The 19,890-nt window shown below is 38.3% G+C and overlaps 1 protein-coding gene across 2 annotated transcripts; it reads left to right on the forward strand.

The window, feature by feature from the left end:
• Positions 1 to 1,327: 1,327 nt before the first annotated feature.
• On the forward strand, positions 1,328 to 19,890 carry LOC134753879 (xaa-Pro aminopeptidase 3-like). 2 transcript variants are annotated; one of them, XM_063689837.1, is made up of 10 exons: positions 1,328 to 1,465; positions 1,709 to 1,977; positions 3,972 to 4,121; positions 6,036 to 6,172; positions 9,205 to 9,431; positions 10,944 to 11,114; positions 13,097 to 13,203; positions 14,950 to 15,087; positions 15,783 to 15,903; positions 17,948 to 19,890. In XM_063689837.1, the coding sequence occupies exons 1-10, from the start codon at positions 1,432 to 1,434 to the stop codon at positions 18,115 to 18,117; spliced, it is 1,524 nt and encodes a 507-aa protein (XP_063545907.1). In that variant the 5' UTR covers positions 1,328 to 1,431; the 3' UTR covers positions 18,118 to 19,890. The 2 variants fall into 2 exon arrangements, with proteins under 2 accessions (XP_063545907.1, XP_063545908.1); XM_063689838.1 differs by having other exon boundaries at positions 15,787 to 15,903.

The raw sequence follows: 19,890 nt of genomic DNA on the forward strand, positions 1-19,890 counted from the left end.
CGATCCTGACATACCTCTTTCGCTTCCTTCACTTTCATAACATTCCTCATACACGCTCGCCGGTTTAGGGTTTTCTTGACCTTATTTATATATATATATATATATATATATATGTCGAATAGGGTATTTGACTGTATTTAAAATAAATTATTTTACAACATGCATGAAATAAAGCACCAGAAGATTAATGGAGTAACGTAGACAGCAGTTATTTTTATATCCAATTCCTATTTTAAAACCCGTATAAAATTATAAAGAGTAGGTAATTTTATTGTGACGTCACATGCTAGTGTTTCATACAAATTCCATAGTAGCAAAATCGTTTTGACAGTTCGAAAAAAGGACCTGATTTGACTAGTAGTCAAATACCCTGTTGTGATGGCGGCGCCACCAGTTGTTTATTAATATTTTCATTTTTTTTTGTTTGTTTTTTTGTTAATCATAAGCAGTAGCTCGTGTAAACAATTCGTGCAGATCATAATTGTTCGATCGCTGTCAAGTAGTATGGTAGCGACACCTGTTGACTGTAACCATAAATCATTTAATTTTCTTACTTGCAACACCTTGTTCAAATCTTAATTTAAATAGCGTTACGTTGGCCAACCTGTATACGTGTTTCCGGCTGTTCTTTATTCTGATTTGGTTGTTTAGAACTAAGTTGGCCAACCTGTAGGTACACAGTTTCCGTTCTTGCTTTATTCTGATTGGTTCTTGTTAATTTAAATGGAAACTTTAATTTAGAGTTCAATTGGTCAAACTGATACTGTTTCCGGTCGTTCTATTTTCTGACTGGTTCTCGATTGTATGGCGCCAGCATAGCTTGCTCTGTCAAACCCTAGAATGGTGTCAATTTTTTTTTATGCCCTAGTATATATGATTGTGATTGTGGGTATCAAGAAATATATTTTTTTAACTCGTCCTTCTGGACAGGCTAAGACCATAGGCAATACTGCATGAATCTAGATAAAAGTTGATTTACTTGATTACTGACAAAACAAGATAGAAATTGTCATAGACATAGCGTAAAATGAGGTATAAAGATTGTTTTACACTTACCTCAAATTTGCTTCAGTGCTACAGGTGTGAAATGAAATGGCTAAAAGCTGTTAAAGTTATTACAGACGGGCGTACTACACTGCAACCTTGATTCGGTCAGCATATCTATTCCTCGGTCTCACTTATAGCTGCGTCCATAACGGCGGACCACCTTCCTCTCGATCGAAGAGGCCTCGGACCGGACCATAATCGCAGTCTGGTACGCCCGTCTGATTAATTTTGAACATATTTAATTTTTTTACGCTAGCAACACTTTAGTAAACGTCAGTCACATACAGCACCAAAATTCTTTCGTATTCTTCCACTGGCTCAAAACTCAAATAAACAAATTCCTTTTCTGTATCCTCTATTGCTAATTATTTCCAATTAAACGCAATGCATAATTTTCGTAAAACTTTATTTAATACAGGTATGTCCTAATACATAGGTTATTTCTATGTACAATAATAATTCAGAGGAAACATATATTTTTTGGAAAAATCGCGTATATGTAGTAAATTAATTAATATAAGTAAATTCCTGTAGAATTTACTTGTAATATTTGATCAATTACTTAGAAATATTGTAGTTTCCTTCAAAAATACAGAAGAAGTGAGTTTACGCAACACACATGGCTAGAGGAAAAAAACTTTTTATGATATATTTTTTTCAGTTCCCAAAAGCCGAAGGAAATTATGTGGGAAGCCGGAACAGATAATAAGATGCATGTCTGTCATTGATCATCCTTCTGACGAAAAATTAGTGTCTAAATTTCAAATACCCAAAGGAATAATGGGTCAGCCTACATTTCACACGCACCCTCATCTGATTGAGCCAGATTTCTTAACTTGCGGCATCACACAGATGGAATACAGAGAAAGGCGGGAAACATTGGTTCAGAAATTAGCCGCTGAAGTTCACAATGAGCATCAGTCTCATATAGTAAGTAACTAAATTATTAATTTAACTACTTAGGCATTCCCATTAATGTCACCAGCGTAAAAAAAACTAAGCACATTCTTGACTAAATATATTATACCATGTCAAGCCTGAAGTCTAGCACGTTGCTAGACTCCAGGACGAGAGGTGGATCTTACATGTGACAACCTGGAAAAGTCCATATGGAAAGGAAGAGAAGACCGCCATTGGCACACTGGTCTGACAACATGGTAATAACACAGCGGCTCGTAGATGCCTTAAGTGACCTGTACGGATAGGATGGCCGTTCTTGTGTATGTGAGAGCGTGATAAAACGGTGTCTGTCACTTTCTATCCCATGGTGTTAAAAAGTGACAGTTATTTTATAACATGGTTAAAGCTATCCATAACATGCCTACAGAGGGTGGGTAGCTACTTTGGCCAGAGAATAAGTCTGGCCATCCATAGAGGTAATGCTGCCAGCCTCTTGGGTACCAAACCCCACAAAGGAAACCTGTTATTAGTTTAGTTTTGTAAATAATAAGTATACTGTATTTATTTAATTGTTACTACACTGTGTTACTGTGTTGTTGTTGTTGTTTAATTGTTGTTGTTGTGTTAATAGGACTAGCGACCCACCCCGGCTTCGCACGGGTGCAATACATATAAACCTTCCTCTTGAATCACTCTATCTATTAACAAAAACTGCATCAAAATCTAAGCATACATAGGGACAGACATACAGCAGAAAGCGACTTTGTTTTGATAAATTATATATATTATATATTTGTTCAAATAAATTAAAACATTGATATCATTAGTATTCTAGCCTAAATCAGTGAAGCTGTCTGTAATTATTATGATATTTCTAGTTAACAAAGAAGAATATATATTTTTTAACTATTCAAAGAAAGACCCTTTTTTTTATTCATGTATTTATTTAGGGACTTTTAATCTTAAGATTACGCCAGTCCCATCGTACCTTAATCTAAATTACACTCATCTACGGCCTGTCAGTATACTGACTAATATAATTATACACAAATAAATATATCTCCTTTGCCTCTTCTGAGATTGGTGCCGCCAAGATGCTTTGAAAAGCGCCTACATCTAACCTATTAATATTTAGTGACTTAATCAACAATTGTCTTTTACCTTCGTTCCGTACACATTCCACCAGTATATGTTGAACATCCTCTACAATATTGCAAACTTCGCAGTTCGGGGATGGCTCTTTTTTTCATCATAAAAGCGAACTTCTTTAGAGGAATGTGTCCTGAACGAAGTCTTAACCCTATTTTAATTAATTTCCTACTTAACCTAGCACTCATAAACCAAGGAATATGAGGAGGTTCACATTGCATAGTCCTGTACCATATACCTTTTTCTTTGCAACGCTCATCAAAGTGTTCTTTCCATATCCCACGTACTTTCTTATTGTATTTATGTAACTTTTCTGTAAAGTCTGGTGTATTATAAACTTCTGCTCCAATTGTGCGGGCTTCTTTTGCTAACATGTCAACCTCCTCATTTCCTCTTAATCCTATGTGAAGAAAGACCCTTAAAGCTGTTCCCTGAGCCAGAAGGCGAAAAATTTCCTTATATGATCATGTTTTTCTAAGAGGCCTTGATATTGGTAGATATGAAAAAAATATATGTAGTTCTTGGCTATATTATCATTAATAACATAGCTCCGATACACAAATTATGACACTTCGCTCGATACAATTAATTCCTAAAGTAACCTTTAACTCGGACTTTTAATCAAACTTTACTCGGTTATTTATTATGTGATACTATAAACAAAAAAAAAAGAAAAAACTATCTTACCTTAAATAGTAATTTCATAGCTTTCGAATTTCGATAGTGTAATGTAACGTTTTTAAAATTAATAAAAATCGACAAAATTGATACTTGGCGCGCATGATCTTTCCCATTCTTTCTTGCGAAATGTGACCGTGACAGGGGCAAACCGATGGAACAGCCTTAAACATTAACTTGTATATGTACATTTTCAGATAGTAATACCAGCAGCAAACAAGCAATACATGTCGGACAAAATTCCATATGTGTTCCGACAGAATTCAGACTTCTTTTATCTAACGGGCTGCTTGGAGGCTTCTGCAATTCTAGTCATGGTTAAACCGGCACAAACTGACCACTTTAAGGTAAGTTAACTTTATTTATTAACACATTCACTGCCAGGCGGCGTAATTTTGTATAACGGTGAATGCATATATGGCGTTGCTGGCAGTGAATATGAAGAAAGTATATTTGGACCACCTGTAGTGACAAGAGAAAGTTGAATAACTCTCAGATACAAAACAATCTTGTATGTTAAGTATGCTATGCTTTTGTACAGTTTAACATATTCACTGCCAGAATTTATAAGTGAAAGAGAATAAGGATTATTGACACTTGGCGCGCATGGTCTTTCCCAATTCTATCATAGACTTAATATATATAATAGACCCAATTCTATAGTAGTTATACACATGAAACCGAGCGACCAGGGGTAAGAGAAAGACATATTCATGTATTGACAGGTTAATGTATGGCAGCATATTCCCTATTCTCTTTCACTTAAAAATTTCGGTATTTCGCCATCGCCTCCTACCTATGCTGCCATAACCCGACCATGAAAAAAAACCCGGTCGGTGATAAGGACATCAAAGAGTTTCAGGCTCGAACTGTCAAAACGATTTTGCTCCTATGGAATTTATATGAAACACTAGCATGTGACGTCACAATCAAATTACCTACTCTTTATAGTTTTATACGAGTTAAAATAGAAATTGTGTCTAAAAATAACAGCTGTCTACGTTTCTCTATTAATCTTCTGGTGCTTTATTTCATGCATGGTGTAAAATAATATATTTTAAATACAATCAAATACCCTATTGTTGATAACTTTAACAAACATTTGTGTGTGTGTATCAAAGCTAAAGCAGAATATTTTTAAGATAATACATTTTGTTTGTAGTTTTAATTTTTAATGACATTATGTATAGTCTATTACATCGTCTCAAATGATTTTTACGTTTAAGACGGTAATCTGTTAAACAAAAGCCATTGTCTCTTTTGTGCGAGCTGTCGGCCTTTGTGTGCCATTGTGTGTTGGCGCGTGCCACGGCGCGTGCGGCGCTCACACACAATGGCACACAAAAGGGCTCGCACAAAAGAGATGCATAGTATATAGATAAATTTTTCTCTACTGAGCTCGTTCACTTACCTGTACTAACAATGGCATTCTGTTAAACAAAAGCCATTATTTCTTTTATGTGCGCGCGTGACCATTGTGCCTGAGCGCGTGGCCATTGTGTGTGAGCCTCAGGCACAAAGGCCACGCGCTCGCACAAAATAAACAATGGCTTTTGTTTAACAGACTGCCATTGTTAGTACAGGTAAGTGAACGAGCTCAGTAGAGAAAATTTTATCTATACAAGATGAGTTTGCAGGAAAAATATTCTTAAAAACTGTGTGTCAACATATTTTTTGGGCCAACCTATAGTTATCTTTTCCTGGTTTATTGTTAATTAAGTGTAGTAGTTTATTCAAAACCACCGTTTTTTTTTTAAATCACATTTACAATCGGGTCGGGTTACCTTTATCAAAGATAGATATAACTCCGTAATAGATGGATACAGTCTATGGATAAAACGTGCCTCGAAAATCAAGAAAATTTGATTCTCGTTCAGAGGGCGCTACTAGTTTTGGCCTACAGTCGTATAGATGGCGTTGACGGTTTCGTTTGTTATTTAACAATTTTAACGCATATCAGTGAAAGAACATGGGTCAAAATCATAAAAATAATTAATGCAAATAAAAAAAATCATTTATCTATATTTAAATACATTCTATCGTATTTTTATAAATCTTCATTTTTAGTTTTAAAGTGTGTCGACAGATGGCAGTGAATTTACTGGGGTTACAAAATTTACTATGACAGTACCGCTCTAGTATCAGTTACTCTGTGCCTTTATAAATAAATTCGCGATAGACCCGATTGTAAATGTGATTTAATATGTGTTCAAAACGCGAAAGTTTTAAATGTTACACCATTTTTTTTTGTTATCCTCCAGTCAATCCTCTTTGTGCACGAAAAGGACGAGCACGCCGAGCTGTGGGAGGGCCCGCGGACCGGCTGCCACGCGGCCACGCGCCTCTTCGCGGTCGACGAGGCGCGCCCCGTCGGCAACTTCCCTAGCTACATAGCCAAGTGCGTACAGTGATGATGAATTTAGGGATGAAAATTACGGAAAAAAATCAAATGTTTTTTTCGGCAATTTTACAAGATCTCGTCCTTTTCGGTGTTTTTCCAGTTCTATTCAGTAAAATTTTAAATACGTCACATCACAGCATCACACTGATTAGTGATGCTGTGATGACAGTGTCAACCTACCTGTTTAAATTCCTAATTAAGTATATTAAAAAATACATTGTTTTTTTCGAAAGAAACCTGAAAAAAACGAGCCGTTTTGAAATTTTTCCGGTTTTTTCAACGCTAATGATGATCCTTCCGGCCGATTTAGACCATGGCGATGGCGACCACTTCAGCTCCTAGTAACTTTAGAGTTAACTGTTACTGTTAGCTCGGCGCTCGTGCGCCCGAATATGGCCGACGTAGCCGATCTTCGAGGCATACCCCCGCCACAGATAATATAATAGTTCTTACGAACAGATACTTATCTCTCAAAGAAAACGCAAATAGCTACCGATTTGATACCTACACAAAAATACAGTGGCCTTCAACGCGCCGGTCCCCGCACCGCGCGCGTCGACAGAACGCTAGGGTTGTCGACGCTTCTTTCAAACAGGTGTCTTAGGTAGATATCTAACTATAAATGTGTCGTAAAAAACATTACCTACATCTTTAAAACAATTTAACTAACCTACGTAGCTTGTAACTATCGTAACAATAATAATAGTAGGTGTAAGTACCTATATTGACAATGGTTACTTACGTTTCCTCATCTGTCGAAATAGGAAAAAACTATATTTTTTTAGTTTTGTTGTTTCTGCATCCATCCACACTACAAGCTGTGTTATTTGTTCGTTAGACATTACTTTGGCATAGCGCGCGGTGACGTGCGTGCGTGAGCGCGTGTGGCAACCAACTGGCTAGCTTTAGTACCGCCGGCGGGAAGCGAGTCGTAGGTATAAATCCGAGCTCGCGCGGAGAGTTTCATAGCGAGTGCCCCCGCGCACATTAAGAGCACGTGAGGACACCAACACACAGTAAACTTTACTTGACACGTTACAACGTTTTGAAATCCACGGCTATCGTGCGCGGTGCGTTGTTGTGAACCTGGTCGGAATGCAGGAAGGTGTCAGTCGGTCAAAGGCCGTCCGGGTCACGTGGGCTTGGGTGCGGGGTGTAGGTAAGATGTCGCACGCCCAAACTTTTTCATTTTAAAACAACATGCTGAAATAATATGTAATTTGGCATGATCATTAGCCGGGTCCACACAAAGCGAGCAGCCTCGCGAGAAGTTTCCTCGCGCGGCAAACGCCCTCCCTCTCGCGGCCGCGTGCTTGTGTAACTTTTGCCTCACCCGAGCCAATTTGCTCCAGTCAGCTGTTCAAAATGGCGCCGCACGTACTGACTGCCGTGGCTTGCGTTTCTGTTATTTTGCTTTTTGTGGTTAAATATTTTTATTGATCTCAAAAGAAATTTACATTTCACTTTATGAGATACATGCGCTAATTAATTTTATTCAATGTTAATTTGTTTGTTTACGCCCGTGAGCGATATTTTGATTCTATTTACAATTATAATTTTTAGTTTTATTACACTAGGCATACAAGTAGTAACAATATCAAAATACCAAACCTTAAGTCACAGTATAGTGGGTTGAAGTAAGTTAAAATACATACTTAAGGTAAATTCATACGCGCATTTTTATAGTAGTTCTAAAGAAAAGGAGGAAGAAAAGAAGGAATCATAGATTTTGGGGGTTTTGACAACTTTTGAAGTAAGTATGAACAAATAAATCACACGCACCATAAACGAACACGTCCACACTGGCGCGCGGCAAACGTCCGAGGCGCTTTTGAGCATGCCAAAAAACCGCCGCCGCTCGGGCGAGGCAAACGCGTGCGCCGCCTCGACCGAGGCACGTCTACACCGGCCGTTTTGGGCGCGAGGGAATTGCCTCGCGCATATGCTCGCTATGTGTGGACCCGGCTATTCAAGTAACATATGTGACGTTTTCAACCAAAAGGTACCACATTGTCGCTTGTCGATAAGGTTGATTTCAAATTAAAGCTATATGGAAATAGCGCCTTATTGATAACCGACAATAAGTACCCTTTTGATTGTAAATGGCACATATATCTGTGTCTGGTATTACTTTTCGTTGCTAAATATTGTAATACAAAGAAAACACCCTCTGTTTTCTTACTTACATTTTTGCTAGAAACAGTTCTATGTATTAAGAGGCCGGTGTCGATTTTAGTCGCAAAAATGTAAAATTGATAGATTTAGTCCGTGAAATTTTACACCTTTTGTTACCTAATTGAAATAACAAGTACTGGTTTCTATTAGCACGTCTTCTTATCTTACCTTTTATCAGATCAGTTTTTTGAAAACAGACTCACTAAATTAGTAATGTTTGCTTTTCTGATGGACGTTTAGGTAAACGCGCGTAAAGCACTGATTTTGTCGCTCTTATTTGTAAATTTCGTAATGTTTGGACGGCTAAACATGGTAATTTTGTATTACACATATCCTGTACTTGACGTTTATCAGACTACTTTTTTATTATTATGACTTTGAAGTAGTGTAAATGAAAGTTAGACGAAATCAATTTTCTCCAGAAATTACTTCAAAACAAGTGACAATTTCTCTGAAAATCGACTTAATTTCAACGTAATTTTGATACGTAAACAATCTACAACATTTGCTGAAACTATTCTTATACATCAATTTGTATAATTTACCACCATGATTTTTTGATGAATTTTTAAAAACTGCCCCTTCTCTTCATGCATTACCGGTGACGCACGCTCGCGACCTCATTATTAAAAGGCAGATGAGAAGACGTGCTAATAGAAATCAATACTCGTTATTTAGATATTACGTAACAAAACGTGTATAATTTCAACGACTAAATCTATCAATTTTACATTTTTGCTCCAAAATCGACTACGGCCTCTTAATTCAATTATTTATTCCAGGCAAATGCCCATATAATTTGTAAGTAATACAATTAAAGCAGCCACCTCTATCAATCTGCCAATACTTTCCAGAGTAGCCTCCACCCGCCCCTCCATCCTCTGGAGCCCCCGCGACGCCAACCGCGAGGTCAACGACCTGGTGGCCCCCGTGTGGCAGGCCGGGGCCGCGTCCGGGGACCCGCAGAAGGCCCTGCACGTGATGAGGTCGATCAAGAGCCCCGCAGAGAAGGAGCTCATGAAGGAGACCTGCTATATTGGGAGTCAGGCCGTTAACATGGCCATGGCGGTCACTAAACCTGGTGAGAACTATAGACTACGACTCAGCGGTCGGCAACAGGCGTCCCGCGAACATTTCACTTGCGGCCCGCAAGCCTCCCTGCCATGGTGACTATATAAAGGAGCCAAATCTCTATGTATGAAAAGTGTCCATCAAAAAACAGTAATTAGGCGGCGCCACCATACACCGAAATACTACCAAAAACAACCTACGTAATTTGGTCGGGTTATTTGTTGGTTCATGTTATACTCATGTCCCAGAGCCTAACTAGCGCCACCGGAGAGATTAGGAACTATTATTTAAAGCTGAAAGCGGTCACTTTTGCAACAATTCTGCCATAAGAGATTGGCATCCTTTCTATACCATCCATACTACCTGCCTATTTTGTATGTAATATTGACAAACGACAGTGTCTGATAAAAGTGATAAAGTCACAAATATTAACAAAGTGCGGCCCGCTTCAACTTCGTTAACTACTATGTGGCACGTGGCTACTAAAAGGTTGCCGATCCCTGCTAGGTGATAAGTTTTGATTAATGGTATCAGTCGATCAGGTTTATTTTGAGGGTCAATTGTCTATATGGGACCCATGGCACTCATAAACACACCACAAGCCTCTATAGGGAATATTACGCAAAGCTCTGCGTAGAGTGCGCCACTACCACAATCTGAGAAAATCGTTTTTTTTTTATACCACTTCGGTGGCAATCAAGCATACGGCCCGCCTGATGGTAAGCAGTTACCGTAGCCTATGGACGCCTGCAACACCAGAGATATTACATGCGCGTTGCTGACCCTTTAAAAACCTGTACACTCCTTTGAGAGTCAAATGTCAAATGAATTTAAAAGTGGAAAAATTACTGCCTTGAGTGAGACTTGAACTCACGGCCTCTGGATTTCAAGCCTCAGTCTCACTCAAGGACTTCGTCGTTGACCTCACTGGAGTTCAAGTCACACTCAAGGCAGTAATTTTTCCACTTTTAAATTTATTCTAAGCTTAATAGCATCGATCGCAGACGTTTCTGTTTGTTAAAAATTAAATGTCAAATGGACCACCAGTGCTGGATTAAAACATTTTGGTGCCCTAAGCATTTCTAGGCCAGGCTCACCCTAGATTTTTTCAGATTTGACTGATTTGGTAAATCAGGTGTGGCTGTAATGAAGGACGTGACCAATCTATGGCATTGCGTGGATTGTGGTTATTGTTGGTAAAAACTCGAGTCGAGGAACCCGACTCGCTTTTACGAGACTGACTTTACAAAACTTTCGATTCTTTGTACTCGTACCAAACGTAGTCTCGATTCGAGTCATTTGTTGAATCTATTTTAAACTCAACTCAAAAGGACTCGATCCTTGGAATAAAGAACCCATCAGAACCAGAACATCAACAGGTTTTACTATTAGTCAATTATAAAGATGTACCTAACTGCATGATTAGTGCCGTATTAACAAGCGACAATAAGTACCCTTTTGGTTGAAAACGGCACATTTTTTTGAATTCAGTCCTTTTTTCAAAGCTTAAATATTTTTTCAGGCGTATCCGAACACTACTTGACCGCGGTACTAGACTACAGCGCCCGCGCCTCAGGGGCGGAGCACCCCGCGTTCCCTCCCGTGGTCGCCGGCGGCGCCCGAGCCACGCACATACACTACGTCACAAACAACCAGCTGCTGAACGCCGAGGAGATGGTGCTGGTGGACTCAGGTATGCATTACATGCTCGTGTTATAAGAGAGAAACTTTTACTGCCATCTATCGACACACGATTAAAACTAAAAATAAAAATATAAAATTTTTTAATGATAAAACTTCCGTGAGACACAGACATATTAGACATATTAATAACGGGTCACTCACGTATTTTAAGTAAGTCGAAAAACAATCGACACGTCTCACATGCCTGATGACGCTCCTCGGTACGGAGTAAAACATGTCGAGCGTTTTTCGACTTACTTAAAATACGTGAGTGACCCGTTATTATTTTTTTCTTTATTGCAGATAATTAATATGAGATTAATAAGTTTAATAATATCAAAACCTGTATATATATGGATAAATGATTTTTCTATTTGTATTTATTTTTTATATGATTTTGACCCATGTTCTTTCACTCATATGTTTTAAAATTGTTAAATAACCAAAGAAACCGTCAACGCTATCTAGCCAAGAATAAGTGTTATTGGTGGTAGCGCCATCTGTGTGAGAATAAAATTTTCCTGATTTCCGAGGCATGTTTTTTCCTTACACTGTATTTATCTTATACGGAGTTTCATAGGTATTTGACACAACGAGCTGTAATGTACCGAGAGCTTGGTCTATACACGGTGGCTAAAAATAAGTGCACTCCCGTTGCCAGGGAGGTTTTGTGATTATACTGAGCAACTTTTACTATGGGACCACCACGAAACCACGAGATCTAATTAAATGTAATTATTTCTAATGGGGTTGCAACTGTCAAAGGTTTGCAGAGATGGCGTCATCATAGCTTGCCCCTTTTTAGGGTTCCGTACCCAAAGGGTAAAAACAGGACCCTATTACTAAGACTCCGCTGTCCGTCTGTCCTTCTGTCTGTCTGTCACCAGACATACAGCCTCATGAACCGTGATAGCTAGACAGTTGAAATTTTCACAGATGATGTATTTCTGTTGCCGCTATAACAACAAATACTAAAAACAGAATAATATAAATATTTAAATGGGGCTCCCATACAACAAACGTGATTTTTTTGCTGTTTTTTTCCGTAATGGTACGGAACCCTTCGTGCGCGAGTCCGACTCGCACTTGGCCGGTTTTCTATGACATTTGGCTTAAAGGGCTGGGCATTAAAAAAACAAAAATTTGACACAATTCTAGGGATTGACAGGGCAAGCTATGCTGGCGCCATCTGCTAAACACTTCGACCGGCCAACCCCATTAAATCCATATGGAAATAGCGCCGTATTGACAAGCTACAAGTACCCTTTTGATTGAGTGGCACATATGTGACGTATTCAACTAAAAGGTACCACATTGTCGCTTGCCATAAGGACATTCTGACAGCTTATTCGTATAAAGCCAAAATCCATTTTTGCCCTTAAGTTAAGCGACAAAGTTAAGCCCGCTGTACAACATGTGTTTTTTTAGCAACAATAGATTTAATATCAAGGCAATAAGTTTGTTTTCTTTCTGATCATACTCGCCTAGTGATTAAAAGTTCTTTCTTAGGCTCTTCTATTTTTTTAGCTCTCTCTCTCTTTCTCTCTCTTTAGCCTTTTTCTACCCTTTGGGTGTGGGCCTCCTTCATTTTGCGCCATTCGTCGCGGTTCTGTGCGACTTGGAGCCACTGTTTACCCGCAGTCTTCTTAATGTCGTCGTCCCAACGCATCTGGGGTCTACTATGAGGACGCTCTTCCCCCCATGGTCGTTTTATCTATCTGGACTAAAACTGTTTCTGTGTGCTCTGCCTGGCGCCCAAGTAAAATCTTTAATTTTTTTGTATTTAAACTTTCTTTTAAGGAATTTTCCCACCTTAAGCCTTTACCTTTTCTAGTAGACAGACAGTTCAAATTTTTATGGAGAACGTGGCGTGGTAGCCACCTCACTGAGCCATGGTCAGATTGAAAGAGCGACAGCCCCAAGTGGCTCGTTACATAAATTGGACCTTTTGCTTGAAAACCTCACATATAATGACAGTGGTATAATTGACAGGCAGCCAACGCTGGTTATACAACTCGGATATCTCCCGAACGTGGCCGGTGTCGGGGAAATTCACCAAGCACCAGAGAATACTGTACGAGCTCATTCTTAATGTACAAGTGAGTACAAGCACAACATTCACAACACCTGACTTTATTTATTCCTGAGGTGGATGAGCTTATTGTAATGTGACGAAGCCTACGCTGTGGATCTGATGGTATGCCTTTTTGTTTTTTTTTTGGTTAATAAATTTTTTCTTAAGTCAAGTTAGTTAAGTTTTTTTATTTATTTAATCTTTATTGCACAAAAGAAATACTTATCGTACAAAAGGTGGACTTAATGCCAAAAGCATTCTCTACCAGTCAACCTTAGGGCAAAGCAGAGAGATTGTGGGCGGTGCTACTACTACTAACAAAATATAATACGCAAAGCTAAATTAAAATTTAATATACATATGCAAGACCAGCAAAATACATATACAATATATATAATACCTAATATATACAATATAATATATAAATTATAAAACTAAAACTAAGAATCCTTCATTCTATCAGCAAAGACAGCAAGACTTTCTTATTTTTTATCTTTACATAATAACTCTACATTATTTTATACACTATATTTTTACTCTTAAGAACAAATTACATTATTTTCTATTAAAATATTTTAATTTGTGTTTTTTCAAGTAGACACACTACTTTAGGGGGCGCCACAAGCCTTCGGGAAATTGTCATATACTTGGAAATTTCGACCCATGCCACCGTGGCCGGATAGCCGAGTGGTTCAGGCACCTGTCCGGTAAACGGGGTACGCTGGTTCGATTGCAGCTCTGGACACTGGAGGCTTTGGTCATTTTTTCCTTCGTATATGACATTTATTTCAGTTTACACTATATTTTTAGCTAGATTAAATAATTGATGTAAATAATTGTATATACTGTATAACTGTATTTACATGTACATGTAATAACACAAATAAATAATAATCAGAATCTAAATCACCGTGTTGAGTTTTGGTTTCCTAGGAAAGCGATGCCGTCATATAGAGGACGCAAAAATACCGTCATAGTATTTCTGACGTAAATCGTCTATTAACTTACGAGTATGACGTATAAATAACACTTGCACTGCGTGTGCTATCTAAATCGTTGCAGACTTCACTCGGTCTAACTCTCTCTTTAAGAGTTTTGAATGATTCACGATTAGTTTCACTAATAGACAATTAAGAACTCTCGATATTTCAACGCAGTTACATGCATCTTGTTCACGGGTGACAGAATATAGCGCGCGCGGATAGGGTGCGTCGAAATATCGGCTCATAAACAATACAAAAGGTAATCACGGTCTATATCCCGGTCAATATAAGTGTATACTCTTTGGTCTTATTGTCTGCATACATTATTTGAGCGTTTCTTTTTTTTGCCATTTTTTTTTAATGTGACCTTTTTTGCAACTTTTGTGTTATATATACTCAGAATCACGAGCTCTTTCGATCCTAGTGGGATAAAAAAATATCTCAAGGTTTTTTCCTCTTGTGTTACCATTTCCCCATATACTTTGTATGGCGGTAACAAAAAGGAAAGTTTGAAAAATGTATGGAAATTTTGGGACACTTTTTTTCTCCTATAAGGATGAAAAGGGCTCGTGATACAACAAAAAGGAAAGTTTGAAAAATGTATGGAAATTTAGGGACACTTTTTTTCTCCTATAAGGATGAAAAGGGCTTGTGATACTGACTAGAAATAACACAAAAGTGGCAAAAAAGGTCTCATAAAAAATGGCAACAAAACAAACGCTCATTTCATTTAATAGAATAATGTATTATGTACTCGAAAAATATATTATTTTAATATCTTGTTCCAGAAGCGGTTAATACAAATATTAGGTGAGCACCGACCAGCTTTGGACCAGCTATTTGACTCGATGTGCAGGTTACTAGGCAAAAATCTGCAGCAGGAGGGCATTCTACCTAGGAACATAGACGGGAACGACCTTGTAGGCGTAAGTAGCTTTGTACTGTATACTAGTAGTTACCTAGTGGTTATAGATTCTAGTCTTTACCATTTATGCCCCTTGGGAACAGATGGAAATGATTTCATTTCCGTCTGTTCTCGGATCACTGATGGGAATGGAACTATTCCCTGACCATGGGTGACATATTGGAAGGAATTATTATCGGTCCCTGCTCCATTTAACTTTAGTAGGGACATGATACACCATTAAAGGCGAGCGTCGACCAGCATTGGACCAGTTCGACTCGATGTAGGTTACTAGTCAAACATTTGCAGCAGGGCATTCTACATAGGAACATAGACGGGAAGGATCTTGTAGGCGTAAGTAGCTTTGTACTGTATACTAGTAGTTACCTAGTGGTTATAGATTCCAGAGGTGTATTCTTTACCATTTGTGCCCCTTGGGAACAGATGGAAATGATTTCAATTCCGTCTATCATCACACCCATGACTCAGGTTCAGGTACAAGTGTCTGTGCTCATCACAAATAAATGCCCTTACCGGGATTCGAACCCGGGATCATCGGCTTCACAGGCAGGGTCACTACCAACTAGGTCAGACCGGTCGTCAAAATATGTGATAATATGTGAATATGTGAAACTTATTTTACGCGATGAAGTCCCGTCGTTGTGAATAATAATGAGTAAAAATCGTGAGTTTAAATTAAATATGTGAATATTTCAGAAAGCTTACCGCCTGTGTCCGCACCACGTGTCCCACTACCTGGGGCTGGACGTGCACGACACGCCGCTGGTGCGACGACACATGCCCGTCAGGACGGACATGGTGGTCACCGTGGAGCCTGGTACGTTCATTCGTCATTCACATCGTGAATCTTATCAGCATGCACTAAGGTTGATATTGGGTTGCAGCCGCGCGCGTCAGTTTACGTCTTTGGCGGTCAAAGGGTAAAATAGTATTATCAGTGCGGATTTAGGATTTTGATTTGGGAGGGGTATGTTGAATTCGATGAGGGCAAATGATACAGGGTGGACAAAACTAATGGGCCCCGGAGGGAAAGTGCCTTAAAACCTTAAGTTAGCTCATTTTACTTAAAAGAAACATTCTTTTATTTCGGAAAAGAAACAAAACTGCATTCATAGATCTTTCTTTTTTTTATCTTGCTTGTATAAAAATATTCTTGGGTATTAAATATTCGATTTTATGGATAATTTGTACGACAGACGAGTGTAAGACCTAATGTTTCTTGGAGTAATGTTTTAATATTAACTGTATCGAATAGTAGAATAAAATAGATGGTGTTTATTTTTTGAAATTTTTTGTCGGTTCGATTTCCGGGCGAGACAAAAGAATAAAAAAAAAAACTGAATGTAGTTTTGTTTCTTTTTAAAAATAAAATAATGTTGCCTTTAAGTAAAATGAGTTAACTTAAGGTTTTTTTTTTCGTTTATTCTGAAACCAAACAATCATATAACCATATCAAAAATGCGATACAAAAGATGTACCGCAACAAAAGAAAAATACAACAAAAAAGACCTGAAGGATCATATATTATACATTATGTTAACTGAAATAAATACATTTTTTTACTAATAAATATCTATATCAGAATACTAGATTAAGAACTGCTATCTGTACTTACTGTACATAGGTACTAAAACAACTTACGTGTAACAATATTTTTTAGACTAAGGTTTTAAGGTACTTTCCCTCTAAGGCTCATAATTTTTTTCCCCTCACTAGCTCGGAAAGCCGTCTTTTATCCTTTAAAACAAGCGGGGAAAAACGCATTTTATCCACTAGTGGGAAAAGTAATTTGACCTTGGATGGAGCGTGTTTAAGTAGCTTGACAGATACTAAAACGTAAAACTCTCATAATAATGGTTCGTTCGATATTAATTATCATTCAATAAATGGTTTGAGAATCTAATAAAAACTACCAGATTTAGCCTTATTTAATGATTTTAAGTCATAAACCTTAAAATTCCATAATAAACGTTTGTTTTTTAATAATTATGTTAAATATAATTCTGAACGCGTCGATGCCATTTCAAAACGCATCATTGACATTTCATACGTCAGAAATGTCAACATTGTCAACAAAATTTTTACTTAATAACTTCTCACGTAAAAGTACAGAATTTCCAGAGTTTTTTGTTATAATATCGTAAAAAAATGAGTGATTCCAGTTGATGAAGATGATCTAACGCCTGTGGATGTTGAACTTTCCTCGCTATAGTGAGGGGAAAAGTTTTGTGTTACACACGGGTGCAAATGTATTTTACTTCTCGTGTGTTAAAACACTCGCGGGTAAAATACAACTTTGCACCCTTGTATAACAAATAATTATTCCACACTGTATGTTAAACTGTTTATATATCCTTTGTTAAAGGGCTTATTACACTTTGCTAAATTTGTGCCATTTTCAACCAAAAGGGTACTTATTGTCTGTTGTCAATAAGACGCTATTTCCATATAGCTTCAATTTGAAATCAACCTTATCAACAAGCTACAATGTGGTACCTTTTGGTTGAAAACGTCACATTTAGTCACTAACAAGAGGGACGCCGCTATATATGAGACGCGATAAGAGATACATCCTATCGTTTCTCACGTATAGCGGCGTCCCTCTTGTTAGTCACTGAATTAGGATAGTTTAATAAAGCTTTTTAGCCTATAAATCCGTCATTTGAGACGTTTTCAACCAAAACGTACCACATTGTCGCTTGTTGATAAGGTTGTTCTAATTGAAGCTATATGGAAATAGCGCCTTACTGACAAGCGACAATAAGTACCCTTTTGGTTGAAAATGGCACATTTATGAACGTTGTCAAAGTTTTTACAAGAAAATATTTAAACCGGTAGTTGTAAAAGTACCTTTATTCCAGGTATATACATCCGTCCGGACGACACCTCAGTGCCTCCGGAATTCCGGGGCATCGGCATCCGGATTGAGGACGACGTGCTTATAACGGACGGAGAGCCGCTGGTGCTAACCGCGTCATGCGTTAAAGAGCCGGAAGACGTGGAGGCCGTCGTAGGGAAACATAGTCTGTGACTGAATTATATGGAGTAGGGTGTCCTTATTTTACGATTTTTTTCTATAATTATTTTTTATTTAGAACTTTTTTTCTGGTTTGAACTGCCATCAGTCTTTATTACGCGAAACTGCGTGGAGCCACTACCACAATCTGAGGGTCTATCGCGAAACAGTAAATTCGAAATTTCGTTATCTAACATCTCTGTCACTTGCATATTCGAGAGATAAGGAGGGAGACAGCGAAATTTCAGATTCGCGTTTCCCGGTAGATCCTCTGTAAACAAACCGCCTTGATGCATCAATGTCATATTTTATTATCTCTGATAACTTGTCAAAAACCTGTTAAGTATAAGTTACTCTATGGTTTACTAAAAAACCGGCCAAGTGCGAGTCGGACTCACACACGAAGGGTTCCGTACCATTAACTATAAAAACGGTCACCCATCCAAGTACTGACCCCGCCCGACGTTGCTTAACTTCGGTCAAAAATCACGTTTGTTGTATGGGAGCCCCACTTAAATCTCTATTTTATTCTGTTTTTAGTATTTGTTGTTATAGCGGCAAGCGAAATACATCATCTGTGAAAATTTCAGCTGTCTAGCTATCACAGATCACGAGATACAGTGATACAGCCTGGTGACAGACGGACAGCGGAGTCTTAGTAATAGGGTCCCGTCTTTACCCTTTGGGTACGGAACCCTAAAAAGGCTAGTGCTGCACTCTGGTGGTTAATTCAATGCACTCTAATAGGGGATATTACTGCAATGTTCTGTGCAGTAATATCCCCTGAGTGCATTGAAGTAATTGGGATTTGACATGTGGAACGTTTATTGACTCAAATCATAATTTGAAGTGAAATGTAATGGCATTATTCATAAACGCGCTACAAGTCACAATTAGATATTAATTGTTTGTCTTATATTCGAAGTTGAAGTTGTGGCGCTGTCTTGTGTCGGAGGCCAAGTCTCATTTTGGGTCGCTGAGCCAACGGAGTAAGTAAGCAAGTCAGTGTTTGTCTTATTCTGTCATTTTGTCTTATGTGTTTGTAAGATTGGGATAAAACATGAAATAACTAATTGAGTCTTGTAAATGTTTATGAATAAGGGTATGAAGTTCCTCTGAAAACGTCCTCTGGTATTAAACATTAAATTAAACTTTATTTGTATAGAAAAACAAATGTATTAGGTATATTTAAGTAGCCAGAAAATTGTGTAAATAAATTGGAATATACACATTTAAAAACCGTTTTTTTAGGGTTCCGTACCTCAAAAGGAAAAAACGAAACCCTTATAGGATCACTCGTGCGTCTGTCCGCCTATTTTCTCAGAAGCTACTGGACCAAGTTGAAATTTGGTGCACATATGTAAGTTTGTGACCCAAAGACGGACACGCAACGTAAACAAATGAATTTTAAAGATGGTGGCCACTTTGGGGGGGTAAATGAGAAAATTAAATAATAAAGTTTTTCAAACTATGTCGTGTTGGATATCACTGCGAGCGCTGGTAGCCTAGCGGTAAGAGCGTACGACTTTCAATCCGAAGGTCGCGGGTTCAAACACCGGCTCGTACCAATGTGTTTTTCGGAACTTGTGTACGAAATATAATTTGATATTTACCATTCGCTTTTCGGTGAAGGAAAACATCGTGAGGAAACCGGACTAATCCCAAAAAAGGCCTAGTTTACCCTCTGGGTTGGAAGGTCAGATGGCAGTGGCTTTCGTGCAAACTAGTGCCCACGCCAATTCTTGGGATTAGTTGTCAAGCGGACCCCACAGGCTCTCATGAGCTGTG

The sequence above is a fragment of the Cydia strobilella genome, chromosome Z (assembly GCF_947568885.1).
Source record: "Cydia strobilella chromosome Z, ilCydStro3.1, whole genome shotgun sequence".
Classification (NCBI taxonomy): Eukaryota; Metazoa; Arthropoda; class Insecta; order Lepidoptera; family Tortricidae; genus Cydia; species Cydia strobilella.